At 41.2% G+C, this 17,228-nt stretch overlaps 1 protein-coding gene across 3 annotated transcripts in view; it reads left to right on the forward strand.

Annotated features, from left to right (window-relative positions):
- Positions 1 to 3,403: 3,403 nt before the first annotated feature.
- KCNH6 (potassium voltage-gated channel subfamily H member 6) overlaps positions 3,404 to 17,228 on the forward strand; it is a 151,384-nt gene continuing 137,559 nt past the window's right edge. For all 3 annotated transcript variants that reach the window (XM_089532221.1, XM_089532222.1, XM_089532224.1), the window contains exon 1: positions 3,404 to 4,177. In XM_089532221.1, the coding sequence (XP_089388347.1) occupies positions 4,102 to 4,177 (76 nt within the window). In that variant the 5' untranslated portion in view covers positions 3,404 to 4,101. The remainder of the gene's footprint in view (positions 4,178 to 17,228) is intronic.

Consider the following 17,228-nt stretch of genomic DNA (forward strand, 5'->3'; position numbering starts at 1 on the left):
GGCTGCAGTCCCCATTCTGATCAGTGTTTGATCCAAGGGTCACCCTAAGTTGGGAAGGACTTGAAGGCACACAACAACAACAAAAGCACCATGGCCTCGAGCCAGCCACCCTATTTAAGCCCTGGTGGCGAAGTGGTTAAATGCCAGTACTGCACCAATCACTCACAAACCACAAAGTTGTGAGTTCAATCCCAGCCAGGGGCTCAGGGTTGACTCAGCTTGGCATCTTTCTGTAGGTTGCTAAAATAAGTCCCCAGCTTGTTGTTGGGGGCAATTAGCTTACAGTTGTAAGCCCCTCGTTGTTGTTCATGGCCTGGGTCCAACCTACCTGTGGGATCACTTTCTTCTGTACAATCCACCCTGTGCACTAAGGTCCTCTGGGGAAAATTTACTGTGGCCAATAAAGACCAGGTTGGCTGTGGTTACTCATCTGCCACTCCCAAACTATGGAATGGCCTGTTGGAAGAGATCCAAAACATTACCAACCTTGACGGCTTTAAAAAGGCTGTCAAGACAGATCTCTTCTGACAGGCCTTCCCAGGATAACCCACTCGGTCTCCCATTGACGTGGCCCCTGTACAGAATATTCTATGTACCCATGTTTTTGTTGTTGTTTGACTGTTTGATGGTTTTAATAATCTGAATGTTATTTCATTGTTATCATGTTTACTTGAAAATAAGACACTGTCTTATATTTACTTTTCCTCAAGAAGATACACTATGGCTTATTTTCAGAGGATGTCTTATTTTTACAAAGGGGCAGATAAGAAGGGCTGCCCATCTTCTTAACCGCTTTGCACCAGTATGCTGCATAACCATGCCTATCACTATGTCTTATTTTCGGGGTATGGCTTATAGTGTGCAAATGCTTAGAAATCCTGCTACAGCTTGTTTTATAGGTAGGTTTTATTTTTCGGGGAAACAAGGTAGAACGGAATTTTAATTGTTGTATTGATGGGAGGGATAATGGGTTTTATTTTGCATTGTTACACTGTTGTATTTTTATCTTTATTGTAAGCCGCCTCGATCCGGATGGAAAGTCGGGATGTAAATAAAATTGTATTATTATTATTATTAATAATAATAATAATAATAATAATAATTTACTTACTTCTTTTTCATATTTTGTATGTACAGTCAGCTCTCCTTATCCACAGATTTTTTAATCCACGGATTCAAGCATCCACAGATTGAAAATATTCAAAAACAAAATTATAAATTCCAGATAGCAAACCTTGATTTTTTTGTTTTATATAAGGGATGCCCTTTTGTTATGCTGTTATAATTAATGGGACTTGCGCATCCATGGTTTTTGTTATCCACAGAGAGGATCCTGGGACCAAACCCCAGCAGATAACAAGGACCCACTGTACATCTTAATTATATATTGTTGGCGTATTTGCACCTGTATGTCTTTTTATGTTTAATAAAATATTTTTTAAAAATTAAAAGTAATAAACTCTTCTAGAACATGGCCACATAGCCCCAAAAACCCCACAAAAAATCAATTAATCCCTCTCCTCCCCTTCTCTGTTGGCTAGCCCCCATCGCCTCTTCTTCCTGGTTTAGCCGTCAGGAAGGAGGGAGCTTCAGCACCACAGTCTGCGGACAGCGCTCCCTTTCATACGCTTCAGGAAGAAATGATTGGGGAAAGCAGCAGGAGGGAAGGAAGGGGAATCCTTGGCTCTGGAGCTGGAGAGGGGGAGCTGGCAGGGAAAGGGAGGAGCCCCTCTCACATGTTATTTTAATGCATGGTCTTAAATTATAATCATTTAATTGATGTTTTAGGGGGAGGGTGGGATGCTGAGACATGGGATTAGATGTCATTTTAACTTGTAAGCCGCCTCGATTGATAGAGAGGCGGGATATAAATAATAATAATAATAATAATAATAATAATAATAATAATTATTATTATTATTATTATTATTATTATTATTTGTGTTGGGGCTCCCCCAGCCCAGAGGCTCCAACTCCTTGCCACTTCCCTCACCTTTCTTCTCCTCCTCCTCCTTCTTTTTCATAATGATAATAATAATAATAATACATTTTTATTTTTATCCCGCCTCTCCAATAGGATCGAGGCGGCTTACAACAACGATCAAAAATACATACAATGTAAAATAATTCCACTTTCCTCTCCCTCCCCAAACAACGTCACAATAAGTCCTATGTAACAACAATAAAATCCAATTTTAAATCATAAAAACAGTGAGTGACAGATTATTAAAACAATGATGAAAACAATCTGCTTCTTCATAATACTACTACTACTAATAATAATAATTTATTTTTATCCAGCCTCTCCAATAGGATCGAGGCAGTTTACAACAACGATAAAAATACATACAATGTAAAATAATCCCACTGTCCCCCTCCCTCCCCAAACAACGTCACAACAAATCCTATGTAACAACAGTAAAATCTAATTTTAAATAATTAAAACAGTGAGAGACAGATCACTAAAACAATGATTAAAACAATCTGCTTCTTCTTTTTGCGTGCCTTCAGGTTTTCTTGGCAAGGCTTGCCTTGGCTTTCTGCCCTGAGGCTGAGAGAGTGTGACTGCCCCTTCCAATCCCTCTGTTGTTGGTCTTGTTTTGTGCCCTTCAGAGGAGGTTTGTCCTGGCCTTCTTCCCCTGAGGCTGAGAGAGTGTGACTGTCCTGTTGTTGTTGTTGTTGTTGTTCTGTGCCTTCAAGTCGTTTCCCTCTTAGGGCGATCCTAAAACGACCTTATCCTGGGGGGGGGGGGGCTTTTAGGCGAGGCATGTGCAGAAAATAGGTCTGTCCTTTTGCCTTCTTTGAGCCGCCTTGGGTGTCTTTCTGGGAGAAAGGCGACACACACAAAAAACTAAACAAAACAAAATAAAATAAAATGTAACCTTGCCAAGAAAACTCTAGGATAAGGTCTCCTCAGGGTCGCTCCAAGTCGGGAAGGACTTGAAAGTACACAACAGAGGGACTGGGGGACAGTCACACTCTCTCAGCCTCAGGGGAAGAAAGCCAGGGCAAACCTCCTTTATAAAAAAATAAAATAAAAATAAAAACAAAAATAAAATTTAAAATAAAGTAAAATAAAATTAAATTTAAAATGAAGTAAATAAAAAATAAAATAAAATAAAATAAAAATTAAAAATAAAATAAATAATTTAAAATAAAATAAAATATAAAATAAAATTTAAAATAAAGTAAATTAAATTAAAAATAAAATAAATAATTTAAAATAAAATAAAATTTAAAATAAAATTTAAAATAAAATAAATTAAATTAAAAATAAAATAAATAATTTAAAATTAAATTAAATTAAATTAAAAATAAAATAAATAATTTAAAATAAAATAAAATTTAAATTTAAAATAAAATAAATAAATAATATAAAATAAAATATAAAATAAATTTTGAAATAAAATAAAATTTAAAATAAATATAAAATTTAAAATAAAATTTTAAACAAAATAACATAAACTGTCTCCCCCTGAGGCTGAGAGAGTGTGACTTGGCGGTCACTCAGTGGTCTCCCTGGATGGCCGAGGCGAGACCCGAACCCTGGGTCTCCTGCGGGAAAGGAAGCCAAGGGAGGCGGGAGGCAGCGCCTTCTCCTGCTGCTCCTTCTTTTGCCCAGCTGGGCAGCTGTTGCTGCTGCTGCTGCTGCTGCTGCTGCTGCTGCTGCTGCTGACAAGTCTTCTTCTCCTTCTCCTTCTCCTTCTCGGGAGCCACAGAAGAGAAGCATCAGCAGGGCAGAGGGAAAAGGGAAGGCAAAGGGCTTTCACCAGAAGCCCCCACCTTTTTCCATCCCTCCTCCCCTCCTTCCCATCCCTCCTTCCCTCCATCCCTCCCTTCCCTCGCCTTTGATGGCATTGCCTTGGCCAAAGCCGGAGGGAGGGAGACCCACCGCTGAGCCCAGCTTGCCTTCTTCCCCTTGGAAGGTGGGGAAGGAAGGGGATCATCAGCAGAAGAGAGTGATCCCCCAGTGCCTCTCTTTCTCCAGCCAGCATCCCCAGAAGAGCCTCTGCTTCTGCAGAGCAGAACTTTTCTTCCTCGGAGCCTTTATTTCTTATTTTATTTTTATTGTTTGGATGTGAAGGGGAAACATCTGCCAAAATGCCAGTCAGGAGGGGGCATGTGGCCCCCCAGAACATCTACTTGGATACCATCATCCGGAAATTTGAAGGACAAAGTGAGTAGACCACCTCTCTCTCTCTCTCTCTCTCTCTCTCTCTCTCTCTCTCTCTCCACACTGTAGAAATGATCCAGTTTGATACCGCTTTAACTGCCATGGCTCCACAATGTAGAAATGATCCAGTCTGATACTTCTTTAACTGCCATGGCTTCATGCTGTGGGAATCTGGGAATTGTAGTTTGTTGTGGCCCCTATAGAAATAACCCGGTTTGACACTGCTTTAACTGCCATAGGAGTCTGGGAATTGTAGTTTGTTATGGTCCCCATAGAAATAATCCAGTTTGACACTGCTTCAACTGCCATGGCTCCATGCTGTGAGATTCTGTGAATTGTAGTTTGTTATGGTCCCCATAGAAATAATCCAGTTTGACACTGCTTCAACTGCCATGGCTCCATGCTGTGAGATTCTGTGAATTGTAGTTTGTTATGGTCCCCATAGAAATAATCCAGTTTGACACTGCTTCAACTGCCATGGCTCCATGCTGTGAGATTCTGTGAATTGTAGTTTGTTGTGGCCCCCATAGAAATAATCCAGTTTGATACCGCTTTAACTGCCATGGGATTCTGGGAATTGTAGTTTGTTGTGGCCCTATAGAAAGGATCCAGTTTGACACCGCTTTGACTGCCATGGCTCCATGCTGTGGGACTCTGGGAATTGTAGCTTGTTGTGGCCCCTATAGAAGTAATCCAGTTTGATACCACTTTAACTGCCATGGGATTCTGGGAATTGTAGCTTGTTGTGGCCCCTATAGAAATAATCCAGTTTGATACCACTTTAACTGCCATGGGATTCTGGGAATTGTAGCTTGTTGTGGCCCCTATAGAAATAATCCAGTTTGACACCGCTTTGACTGCCATGGCTCCATGGTGTGGGGTTCTGGGAATTGTAGTTTGTTGCGGCCACACCATGGAGCCATGGCAGTTAAAGCAGTGTCAAACCAGATGTGGCTCTATGCTTTCCGTGAAGGTCAGCATTTGGGCGTGTGTTTTTTATTAAGTAAAAAAAGAAACTTCATTCTTTTCCTGCCTATAATGATGCGAAATGTGGAGCAAGCAAAGGAAGCCTGGATGTCTGGCAAGATTTCAAAGCCTGGGAGTTATGAATAGGCGACTTCTTTGAAACTCCTTGTTCGTCTTTTTTTTTGTGTGGATCCTTAGGTCTGGCTAGACTCACACTTAAACACTGGGACAGACGGTTTCCAAAGGGAACCTTTCAGGCTTCCCTTGTGGAAATCTAGAATAAAAACCACTGGTTTTTAAGTGCGTAGCCTTTGGGGTTGATCAATGTAATGTATGGGATTAAGAAGAAAACACACACATGCACACACACAACTTTCATTAAACATATCACTCTCATTCTAAAACACAAAAGGCTCATTCCTCACCGAGGATTTGCGAAAGAGAAGGGATTGTCGAAATGTGCTGGCTAGAACTGTGGAAATTTGTGGCACAGTTACGGGTGTTTTTTCTGGGGTGTTGTTGTTGTTGTTGTTGTTTGGTTGGTTTGTTGTTTGCTATTTTTGTCATGTTCTCAACCGTGGGTTGTTGGGTTTTTTTCCACTATTAAAAAAAGATCGCTATTAGTTTGAAATCATCCCATAACCCTCAAAACTTTCCATTTATGAAACCATTTGGTTGCTTTCACTTTATACTGAAGAGCTGAGTTTTTACGCAAACTGGAATACATTTTTTGGACTGAGGTCCAAATTATACCCTGGAATACAATTTTAGACTCTAGTAAAATTAATCTAGTTTGGGAGGAAACAGTAAAAATAGTTATGTAAATATTGTTAAGTCTTTACACTATAGCAGAAACCATGAGTTTTCTGAGCTGTCTAATGTCACCATGTGCCACTGCGCCAGGATGTCTCCATAGGGAATTGTTTTGCCCAGTGCAAAACTGTGTGCTTCTCACAAAGTTTTGAGTAACCGACCTCAGCGTTAAAAGAAATAAATGATGAGGTTGCATGGTGCCAAGAAAAGGAACACGCCAAATCAAACATTCTCTTATACCAGTTTTTGGTTGCCTGAAATCCCTGCTAAAATACTGGCTAGTCTAGAGAAGGAATGTTACCCTTATCCACAGATTTTTTTATCCATGGATTTAAGCATCCATGATTTGAAAATGTTCAAAAAAAAGTATACATTTCAAATATCAAACCTTGATTTTCCATTTTATATAAGGGACACCATTTTGCTCTGCCGTTATATTTAACGGGACTTGAGCATCCACGGATTTTGTTATCCACGGGGGATCCTGGAACCAAACCCCAGCAGATAACAAGGGCCCACTGTACAGTCTTATGAGGTAAAGCATAGGTTTCAAGCTGCATTAGTGGGCTACATTTTCTACAGTAGACAGGCTTTTGTGAAGAGATCTGAGACGATCTGTATTCCCCTATTGCAAACTGCACTTGCCGGACTGGGCCTGTTTCAAATTCCCCACCAACACCACCATGTTGATACCACCTTCAAGTTGCTTATGGTGACCCTAAGGTGAACCTCTCATGGGTTCATGGCAAGATTTGTTCCGAGGGGCTTTGCCTCTCTTTTTCTCTGAGAGAATTTTCTTGCCTAAGGCCATGCCCTGCGTTTCCAGAGCTGTGCGAGCATTGAAACCCAGGTCTCCAGAGTTGTAGTCCAATGCTCAAACACCACCACACTGGCTCTAGTCCAAAAGAGACACCAAGATTCCTGCCACCACTGTTGGCACCAAGGTGCTGGGTCGCTCTCTATTTATTCCCTCTCTCACACCAGATTTGTTGTTGTTGTGTGAGTCCAAGTCTTTCCGGACTTATGGAGACCCTAAGGCAAACTTATCACGGGGTTTTCTTAGCAAAGTTTGTTCAAAGGCTGAGAGAGTGTGACTTGATCAAGGACACCCAGTGGGTTTCCATGGCCGAGCTGGGAATCAAACCCTGGTCCTCCAGAGTCCTAGTCCAACACTTAAACTACGGTACTATACCACGCTGGTTGGCAGGCTGATAAATACCAGATTTACCCTAATGTAATTCACAGGAATGTTGTGAGGTTAATAAAGATACAAGTTATAAAATTCTATGTGAATTTACAAAACTGTGTAAATCGTACACTTGTCCCTCCACATTTGCTGGGGTTACTGGCACAGGACCCCTGTGAATGTGGAAAAACCACAAATAACAAAAACACTATGTTTTTACGTGAGAGGACACCTTTCTAGGAATCTCTAGGTCCTCCAGTGCAACTCTGTGGTCAACATCCGCCAGACATTGACCATGGAATTATGCTGGAGGAGCTACAAATGGCTAGTGTTCTCTCTAGGAATCTCTAGGTTGAAGTTGACCATAAAGTTGCACTGGAGGACCTAGATATTCCTAGAGATAACATTAATAAAATTCAAATCCGCAAAAGTCAAAGTCACAAATGTTCGCTTTATGTACTGCTGTTTGTTGTTATGAACCATTGAAGGCAGGGTAACCAGATGTCTTCCTTTTCCAGGACATGTCCTACATTTCAACCTTCTGTCTAGAAGGAATTTCAAATTGCCCTCCATTTTGAGCATGACTAAGAAGCATGACGTTATATTTATATTAGTGTTTTTAGCTTTTATTTCATAATGTCCCACATTTTTCTTGAATGTCCTACATTTTGTGGTGCCTTGCCAGGGACGTAGCCAAGGGGGGGTTTCTTGGGGTCCGGACCGCCCCCCTTCCATTAGAAAAATTAATGATGCGTGCTGCTGCGCCACCGCGCCCAAGCCCCATTATAATGGTGGCACTTAGTCTGGACCCCCCCCCCCCTTCCTAAAATCCTGGCTACGTCCCTGGCCTTGCCCTCCTTTGCAGTTAGGACATCTGGTCACCCTGATTGAAGGAGAATTACTGCCTAGAAAAGACTCTGGAAAGACCTTGGGAAACATACTTTTTGAGCTAGGACTCCCAGACTCCCACAGCCAGCATAACCATTGTGACTACGCTGGCTAGGGAATTCTGGGAGTTGTGATTGATAAAAGTATGTTTCCCATGTTCTACTCTAGCAGTGACTGAATAATACTGTCAAGTTCTTGTTGACTTTTGTATGTCTACTCTGCATTTCCAGTAGCGCCCATTTGCTTTTAGTAATTAGTACAGAACAATTTTATATTTAGTAATGAGTACAGAACAAAAAATAAATTGTGATGTTCTTGTATCTCATGTTGAACATTATTACAGTGTTTTATTTACACTGCTCTTTACAGTTGATGTAGGTAGCTTTTCTTTCATGTCAATAGCACTGGTTACTATTTGGTGACCTCCCTCCAGCCGTGTCTTAGGACTTTATCACACGGGAGAAAATTGGGAGTTTAAACTGTGATTATCCAGTGAAAATCGTGCAATTGTGATTAACATTTTCACACACAGCTTAAGTAAAGAGTCATTATCCTGGGAATAACCAGGGGATAACCAGGGAATAAACAGTAACAAATTATTCCTAGGATTTCCCCGTGAATGATTTGTTGCTGTTTATTGCCTGGTTATTCCCAGGATAATGGCACTTCAATTGCGCTGTCATGTGAAAACCTTTATCGTGAATGCATGATTTTCACGGGATATTCCTGGGATCATGGCACTTTAACCATGACGTCATGTGAAAATCTTAAACACAAATGTGCGATTTTAATGGGATAATCACCATTTAAACTTCCAATTTTCCTCGTGTGATGAAGTCCTTAGTGCAATAGGTTTCAGGTCATGGTGTAGTGGTTTGAGTGTTGGACTATAACTCTGGAGACCAAGGTTCGATTCCCAGCTCAGTCATGAAACTCACTGGGCGACCTTGTCACACTCTCTCAGTGTCAGGGGAAAGCAATGCCAAACCTCCTCCTCTGAACAAATCATGCTAAGAAAACCCCGTGACAGGCGTTAGGGTCACCATAAGCCAGAAATGACTTGAGAACAAGAATAAAATACTTAGAAGTAAGCCACACAAATGTGGCACTGGTGGAAGTAACAAAACTGGCTTTGAAAAGAGACACGTACCTTTTCCATAACTTCTCCTTGCAGGACAGATTTAAGCATTTCACTCTTTAAATACTATCTGAAAAATAGTTTAAAAACAAGGTGTCTGAACTGTATTTCTCCTCTTATCTTTAATCACTGAGTGAAGATAAGAGTGGAAATTCCCTGCACTGTGTGAAGAACAGCTATCTTTCTTCAGCATTGCACTGATCAGGTAAATCCCAGCTTTAATGTCCAGTCGGTGGTTAGGTAAGAGCAGCACTGAAACCAGAGGTGACATAGGCTGTGAGAGAAGATGACAGGCCAGATGGGGCATTGCTATGGGTCTGATCTTTGCCACCTAGAGTGCCTCGGGTGATAATGTGATGGTAGCAGTTGTCAAAAGAAGCAAGACATGTGAGGTAGGGATTGTCAAGTGAGGGTAAGGTGTTATTCACATCTTTTGTTTTGCAATGTGGCTATGAGAATAACCTCACTCCCGCATCCCCAATTTGTTGTTCAGACTATTTTTTTTAATTGGAACCACATCTATGCCCTTCTCTGCGAGTTCTGTTGTTCACACATCTCAGCACTGCAAATAAAGATGGAGTCCCAGGTGTATTCGAAACACATTCAAGACATGCAGAGTTTTATCCCGGTTTATCCCGGGTTTATCCGCATTGGTTATTCACACAGCCGACAATATGAATCTTTCAGGAAAACTCAGGAAAAAACTCGATATCAATTATCCCAGGTTTGGGTTGGGGTTTTTTTTGGCACAAACACACACACCCCCAACTTAACCAGATACATTTGAATTTCATGTGAACAACACATATACAATCCACATTCTACCAGGATTGTTTTTACCATCTGAATAGCCCCTAAATTTGAAGAAATAACATTTAGATTTTTTTAAAAGATCACCCAGACTACCAAATCTGGCTCAGGATAAAGATCCTATGCTTTTTATTCCATTTCATCCATTCCTTTATTTATACCCTTCTATATTTGTACACTGATTCAAGGCAGTTTACAATATATTTTTTAAAAGACAAGTAAAAACATATGTCGCTAAAAATACTGAAAAGTTATGATTAAAATATTATTAAGCTGTCTCTGAAATTAAAACCATTCCAAACCACACAGAATTAAAATCACATTCATTCAAAAGCCAAGAATAGAGATAGCAAAGCACACTAAGGAATTAGGCCTTTTCGTGTAAGACTATCAGTTTTCAAAAGCCTGCTGGAATAAAAAAAGGCTTCACCTGTTGAGGAAAGGACAGCAAGGAGAGAGCCAAACAGATAAAAGCTAGGAAGGAAGGTCTGACATCTGGGAGAAGCCATAGAAGAGAAGGACCTCTTTTGAATTCCCAGTAAACATACGGTACATGCTTAGGGGATATGGAATTGAGTGATCTTATTCCGGATCATATGAGATGATACTATCCTTCAAATAGCCTGGACCCAGGCTATATAGGGCTATATAGGTCATAACCATCGCTTTTAATTGTGCTTGGAAACAGGCTGACAGCCAGAAGAGCTGTTGTAACAAAGGAGTCATGTGCCTCCTGTAACCAGTCCCAGTTAAAAATCTGGCTGCAGTTCTTTGACAAGCTAAAGTTTCCAAACATTCTTCAAGACAGCCTCATGTAAAATAAGCTGTATTAATCCAAATGTAGTGTAACTGAGGTGTGTATCACTGGTGCCAAATCAGAAAATTTTATGCACAGAGGCAGGTGGCACACTAGTTTTAAGTGTGCAAATTGGGCAAACTTAATCATCCTGTGTGACCCAGGAATTTATGTGGGCTCCCAAGTGGAAATCCTGTGGGGGGTTTTCCCAAGCACTCTGCACTAGAACATGGCCACATAGCCCCAAAAAACCCCCCACAAAAAACTATGGATGCCGGACATGAAAGCCGTTGACTTCACAGTTCTCCCATTCAATAAAAACAGTTTAAATCAGTAAAGCAGAGGCACATCCAGAGTGCTGCAAGAGTTTAAACTGGGAAAATACTGCCTTTCTCCAGGAGGGGTATCAGTCAAAGCACCAGCTTCAGCGAGATAATTTGTGCCATTGATAACCAATGGGCATTCAGTGAAGAGTGGCTGATGCCTTGTTAGAATATGAAACTATTCCTTCCAGCCTGAAGATCATTATTGGAAGAAATTTGCTGAAGGCATCCTCTCTGGATTCCCTCTTCTCTCCATTTTAGACAGCGATGGTGAACCTTTTAGAGACTAAGTGCCCAAACTGCAACCCAAACCCCACTTATTTATTGCAAAGTGCCATGTCCCTCTGGCTTTCTAGTAACAAACTCTGGCAAACTCTGTGCTGGGGCGATGGCACATATACCCACAGAGAGGGCTCTGAGTGCCACCTCTTGCATGCGTGCCATAGGTTCTCCATCAATGATTTTGGACATCTTTATTGGGTACTCCCGGATCTTAGCTTTATTCTTGATCAGATAAGAGCTGTGAACAGAGATGTTTCTGCACAGCTTAGACTGGTCCACTGACTATGCTGGATTCTAATGTCTGGCCTGCAGACATTATACATGCCACACAATCTTAAATACGTCTAGATTGGATTTCTGCTGTGCATTAACCTTAGGGTTTCACCATAAGTTGGAAATGACTTGAAGGCACACAACAACAACAACAACAACAACAACAACAAATGGATTCTGTATGGAGACACTGTTCAAAGGTTTCTGGTCCAGAACATGGTAGTGAGGATGTTTATGACTATGAGTATGTGCTTTTGGAAGCATATCACATGCATTTTACAACAGCCACAGATTTTGCTAAACTTATTTGCATTCACAATTCAAGGTGCTTTGAAGCCTTACACAGCTTGTACTCAGTATATCAGATAACCATCTCCTATACCAAACTCCTCACTCCTTAAGGCACAGGTGGACAAAGTGAAGTTTCTTGATGGGCCTCCAGATGTTGTTTGACTGCACGTCTCAGCATCCCCCCATTGTCTATGGGGCTGTTGACAGCCGGAGTCCAACATCTGGAGAGTCACCCCTGCTCTGAAGTCTGGTCAAGCCGAAAGGAGACACATTGAGAATATATCATCAGATAATCAAGTAGGGCTTTCAAACCACTGGATTTTAATCCTCATTCCCCAGAGTTGACTCTGAAACAGGGGAAACAACAGGAGATAGGAAAAATTAAAAAGGAAAATCCAACTTTGGAAACATGAACAGAATGGAGAAGAGACACCATCCTCTTCCATCCTGACTCCTGCAAGAGTAACAGACCTATGAAGCAAAGATTCTTGTATCCAGGATGCTCCTCTTGCCTTCACAGGACTCCTCAGCCTACTGTTTTTTATACTGTTGTATGGTGTTTGATGTGCATATCTGTGTAGATGCGTATATATACATATATATTTGAGAACATAAAATCAAGCTCAATGTGGCAGCGAAATCCTTCCCTTGCCTGTGGTTTACAATCCAGGACTTTTAATTCAGTTTCCCTGTAAACAGAATTGCACTGCCAACTTAAAAATCAACATCTCTCCCCCCGCCCACCTCTCCATAGACATATCTACGCAGCTGCCCGCTCCCTTACCCATCCACCCTACTTTAAGCTCTAATTCACTGAAATATTGGTAAGCAACCTAATCCTCTCCTGGTCCCTGTGCCAAGATATGTGGAGCTGAGCCCAGCTGGCTTCTCTGCAGCAGCAATGCATTTGAATGGGCAGAGAGAACACATATACTGCAATTGCCCTGGAGAAAGGGGCCTGGCTTTAGAATGAATCTGCTTAAGTAAGCACAGCTGTGGCCCTTGCTTAGACGGAAAGAGCAGGACCCCTGCCACCCGCACCCCCAGGCATGTGGTAGACAGGACCACAACCTAGGTCTACGGTCTACTTCAGTACAAGACTTTTCACCTCTCAAACGTTCTATCACCTTTCAAACATCTTGATTCAGCAAATCCAATTGTGTCTAGGATCCTATTTGCACAACCGAGGTACATCAGTTTCATAACACTTTAATTGTCTTCGTTTCATCCTAAGGAATCTTTGGAGTCACTCATAGCCTCCAAAGTCTAGTGACAGAGAGAAGTTTAGTACTCTCCCCTGAAATATAGTGTTAGAGCTCTCTGGCAGAGATTTCAAAATACTGTACCTCACCAAACTTTAAATCCCAGAATTCGATAGGATGTGGCTATGTCATTTAAAATTGTATCAAATGGGCATAATGGTGTAGTGCAGTTATATCAGACATCTACAGGTTGGCAGGGATATGGTGGAGAATCCTTTTGATATGGTGGTAGTGCATACATAATAATCCTGTAAGGATGCCCATGTTATATTCTTCTATCTGTATCTGTATCTTGTTAACTGCCTTTGAGTCAACTTTGACCTATGGCGACCCTATGAATGAGAGACCTCCAAGTCACCATATATATATATATATATATATATATATATATACACACCATCTTTTCCCAGAGAATGAAATCAGTCCAACTTATGTAAAAACACACTATACTCCTCCCATATAAGCCTACCCAGAATTTCAGATGAGGCCCTTTTGTCCCACTGTCTCAAGAGGTTAGGATGGTAACACAAAAGACAGGGCCTTTTTTGTAGCAGCACACTGATTGTGGAACTCCCTCACAAGGGCAGCCAAGCAAGGTTCATCTCTGCTGGGCTCGCATAAGGGCAGCCAAATGATATTATTTGATATGGTCTTTAGTCCTTAAAACTGTTTTAAACATGGACTTTTTAAATTTCTGAAATCTGATTTTAAAGAATGTTGACTTTTAAAATTACTTTCTTAAAAATCTTTTTTTAAAATATTTTTGAATCTGTCTTTAAGATAATTTTCTAATGATGTAATGTTCCAAGAATTCAAATAGCATCAAACTACTTCTGGATCAGACATGCCTTTTTGATATCAAACCCCATGAGTCTGATCAATAGACCTGCATAAGAAAGGTACATGCCACCACCCTAAAGGACCTGCTTACACATGTCTGACTGCTGTATCACATTCAGAAATGGTATTTGAAACGACAAAGTTGAATTAATGGAACACGTGTATGAAAAAACATGTGGAAGAAGATCTGCTGCTAAGATCACATAACCCTTTCCTTTTGCAGTGGTTATGGTTTCTTCCACACTAAGATGACAGTGGTAGAGCAAGAAAGACTAATATGTATCCACTGAGTGAGTAGTCCCTTTGGTGAGCTATATCTTCTAATGCAGAAGTGGGGATTATCTGGCCTGCCAGATGTTTTTGATCTTCAAGTCCCAGTATTCCTCACCATTGGTTATCTAAAAGCATCTGGAAGACCACATGATTCCCATCTCCACAATAGTGATTAATTTGTATTGATGATAGCTAGGATTTGGATAAACCAGATGCAAATCTCAAAACATTCTGACTAAACCTCTCAATCACAACTTATCTTTAAAATTGTCATGAGTGTCCTAAATGTAATAAATCAATGGAGTATCCTAAATGTAATAAATAATAAATAAAAGTGTGTCTATTAAGGCTAATTAAGAGCAGAGTCAACCAGTGGCGCCATTCTTCCATCTGTGCTTGACCGCCTCATGTGTTAGCATCTGCTTTGGCTGCAAATGGAGACAATGACGCCATACAGAGAGGCTCTTTGGAAAAAGAGCTATTAGTTCATTCCTTAATTAATTTCTGATTACACAGAAAGTCTGCATCCATCTGCAGTGCAGTTTTCTCCCCAGCTTCCATATACCTTGGGTCTGCTCCTGCCCAACACTGGGATTCCAATCACAAGGTCTTCTTGGCACTATTTATTCAGAGACAGTTCTCCACTGTTTTCCTCTGAGGCTGAGAGAGTGCAGCTTGCCCAGTGAGTTTCTATGGCTAAGTGAGGATTTGACCCCTGGCCTCCCAAGGTCCTAGCCATGCTAGTTCTTGCAGAATGCTGACAGTTAATTTCTTTTTTAAAAGGTGCTGTGGGGGAGTCAAGATTTTGATACCTCACACCCTCGACTCTGGAAACCTTTCTCGACCCAGATGTGTGAAAGCTGGTGGTGGTGATGATGACTCACTGCTGAGGGAAAGGGTCTGTCATCTGCCCCGGCTGAGAGACGCTCTCTTCTCTAAGATCACTTCACACATTCCAGAACTGAGCGCTGCTGGCGGTGAAAAGCGTTTCTGGGACTTGGGTACAAATACAGAACTGCCGAAAGTTTACGCATGTTTCTATTTAGATCCCCTTGTCCTGGTCTGTTGTGGAGAGCATGTGACCATGTCTCCAATGACTCTGCCAAGTAGCAAGGCTTTTCCAAGCACATTCAGGACAGATGTAGGCTGGAGGTGAACTGTTTCCCACCAATTGCAGAGCACTGCACACTTTAACTAGACACAAATTATCACTATCAGGATTTTGCTGGCTTACAGCCCAGTCCTCCTTCTCTATGGCCCAATATTGACTCAGATAAGCAAGTCCCAAGGAGTTAAATTCTATTTAAGTGTGTTTAGTATTACCACCTAATCAGGAGTGGAAATTGTGTGGCTGTTCCAATGTGGTTGAACTGCAATTCCCAGCAACCCTAGCCAGCATACCAACAGTCGGAATACTGGGAAATGCAGTCTGGAAAGCCATTGGATTCCTCCTGCTGCATTTTACCATACAAGATTCATTTTCATGTCAGCCTTTTGCCTTTCTTGAAGCTGGTACACTGAAGTTTGTAACAATTTAGGCTAGGTTCAAACTTTCCAGTTAAGGTGAAGACAAAATTAGACACAGTTTGTATTACGTCCTAATTTAAAACTGTGAAACTACATGGTAGTAAACAGTATAGGTAAAACTCAGTCAGTGAAGTAGATGTGTTCCCTCCTGGGCATTACTTCTTTAACTGAAAAGTTGGTTCCATGGGCAGTTCAACATGTTTCAGCAAACTTTGCTTCCAGAACTAACAATATGCACATGTGAAGTGAAACAACCAGTGCAGATCAGCCTTGTATAAGTAAAGAAAAACATTCTGAATCCTCAAGAGACCACTTGAAATCTTCTTCCAAAAATGCATCCATCAATATATATTATTTCTTTCATTAGCCTCAACATCTTTTTGTGGTTTTCATTTTGGTAGCCAATACGATGTTTCTTTCACATGGTGAGGGTAGCTTGTGGGGCAGGCCTATTTGCTTTCCTCTCTGTTTTAGTGTTCAACATATTCTATAAGGAATTTTGGAGACAGCTGCTATTTATGTGTTGAATTCAGGTACACACAGGTACAATAGGATCAGCCAGAACAGAATCCCATTATTATCAGATTCAAGCTTTTATAACATTATTTATTGCAGACACGCTGCTACAACCTGACGCTAGAGGTCTACATTTCTCCAGCTATTCTTCACCATTTCCCCAACGCTAGTGCTGCTAAAAACATCTAGCTAGACAGAGGACAAGGAAGAAAAATGGTGATTGGGAGAATGTAAAAAGACTTTGTAAAAAGGAGCTTCTTTTATCAGAGGCTTTGTTAACGGAGGCCCGGTACATATGGGCCTTTTAGACACCTTCGTCACATGTTAGGAGTTGCCTGAGGGCGGAGCGCCCACACATCCCGCAACCCTCGCACGTGACGAGGGCATAACAATGGCAGCGCCCTGAATACATGGGTGCTGCCATTGTTACGTAAGCGCCGCATGGTGTCCGCATGGCGCCGCGCGGCACTTACATAATGAGTGCCCCAGTGGCGCACTTATTACGCCACCACCGCGGCTTCAAAAGAACCTGCTTTTTGCTGCAACTTCCCTCCGGCGGAAAAATAGGCACTGGCCTATAGTTAGTGCTTCACAGAGTTTTTAAATAACAGGTTATGAGTAATCTAGTTACCTGTAACAAGTATCTCTCCAAATATGCTGTAAAGAGCTGCATTTCAAAAGTAGTGTTATGAGTTGGAATGGCGTAGTTTCTTGTGAGGACTGGTTTCTGTTCTCTCATTTTCTATTTACTTTCTAATTTCCTTTAAAGTGCTTTTAAGACATTTAAAAGAGTATTTTGAGTGGAATTCTTAAAGTTGTATGTTATTCCCTTATCACTTTCAAGTAATGAGTAATGAAACAGGTTATCCT

Source organism: Sceloporus occidentalis, unplaced genomic scaffold, assembly GCF_023333645.1.
Source record: "Sceloporus occidentalis isolate IW3139 unplaced genomic scaffold, rSceOcc1.0.p SCAF_7, whole genome shotgun sequence".
NCBI classification, from domain to species: Eukaryota; Metazoa; Chordata; class Lepidosauria; order Squamata; family Phrynosomatidae; genus Sceloporus; species Sceloporus occidentalis.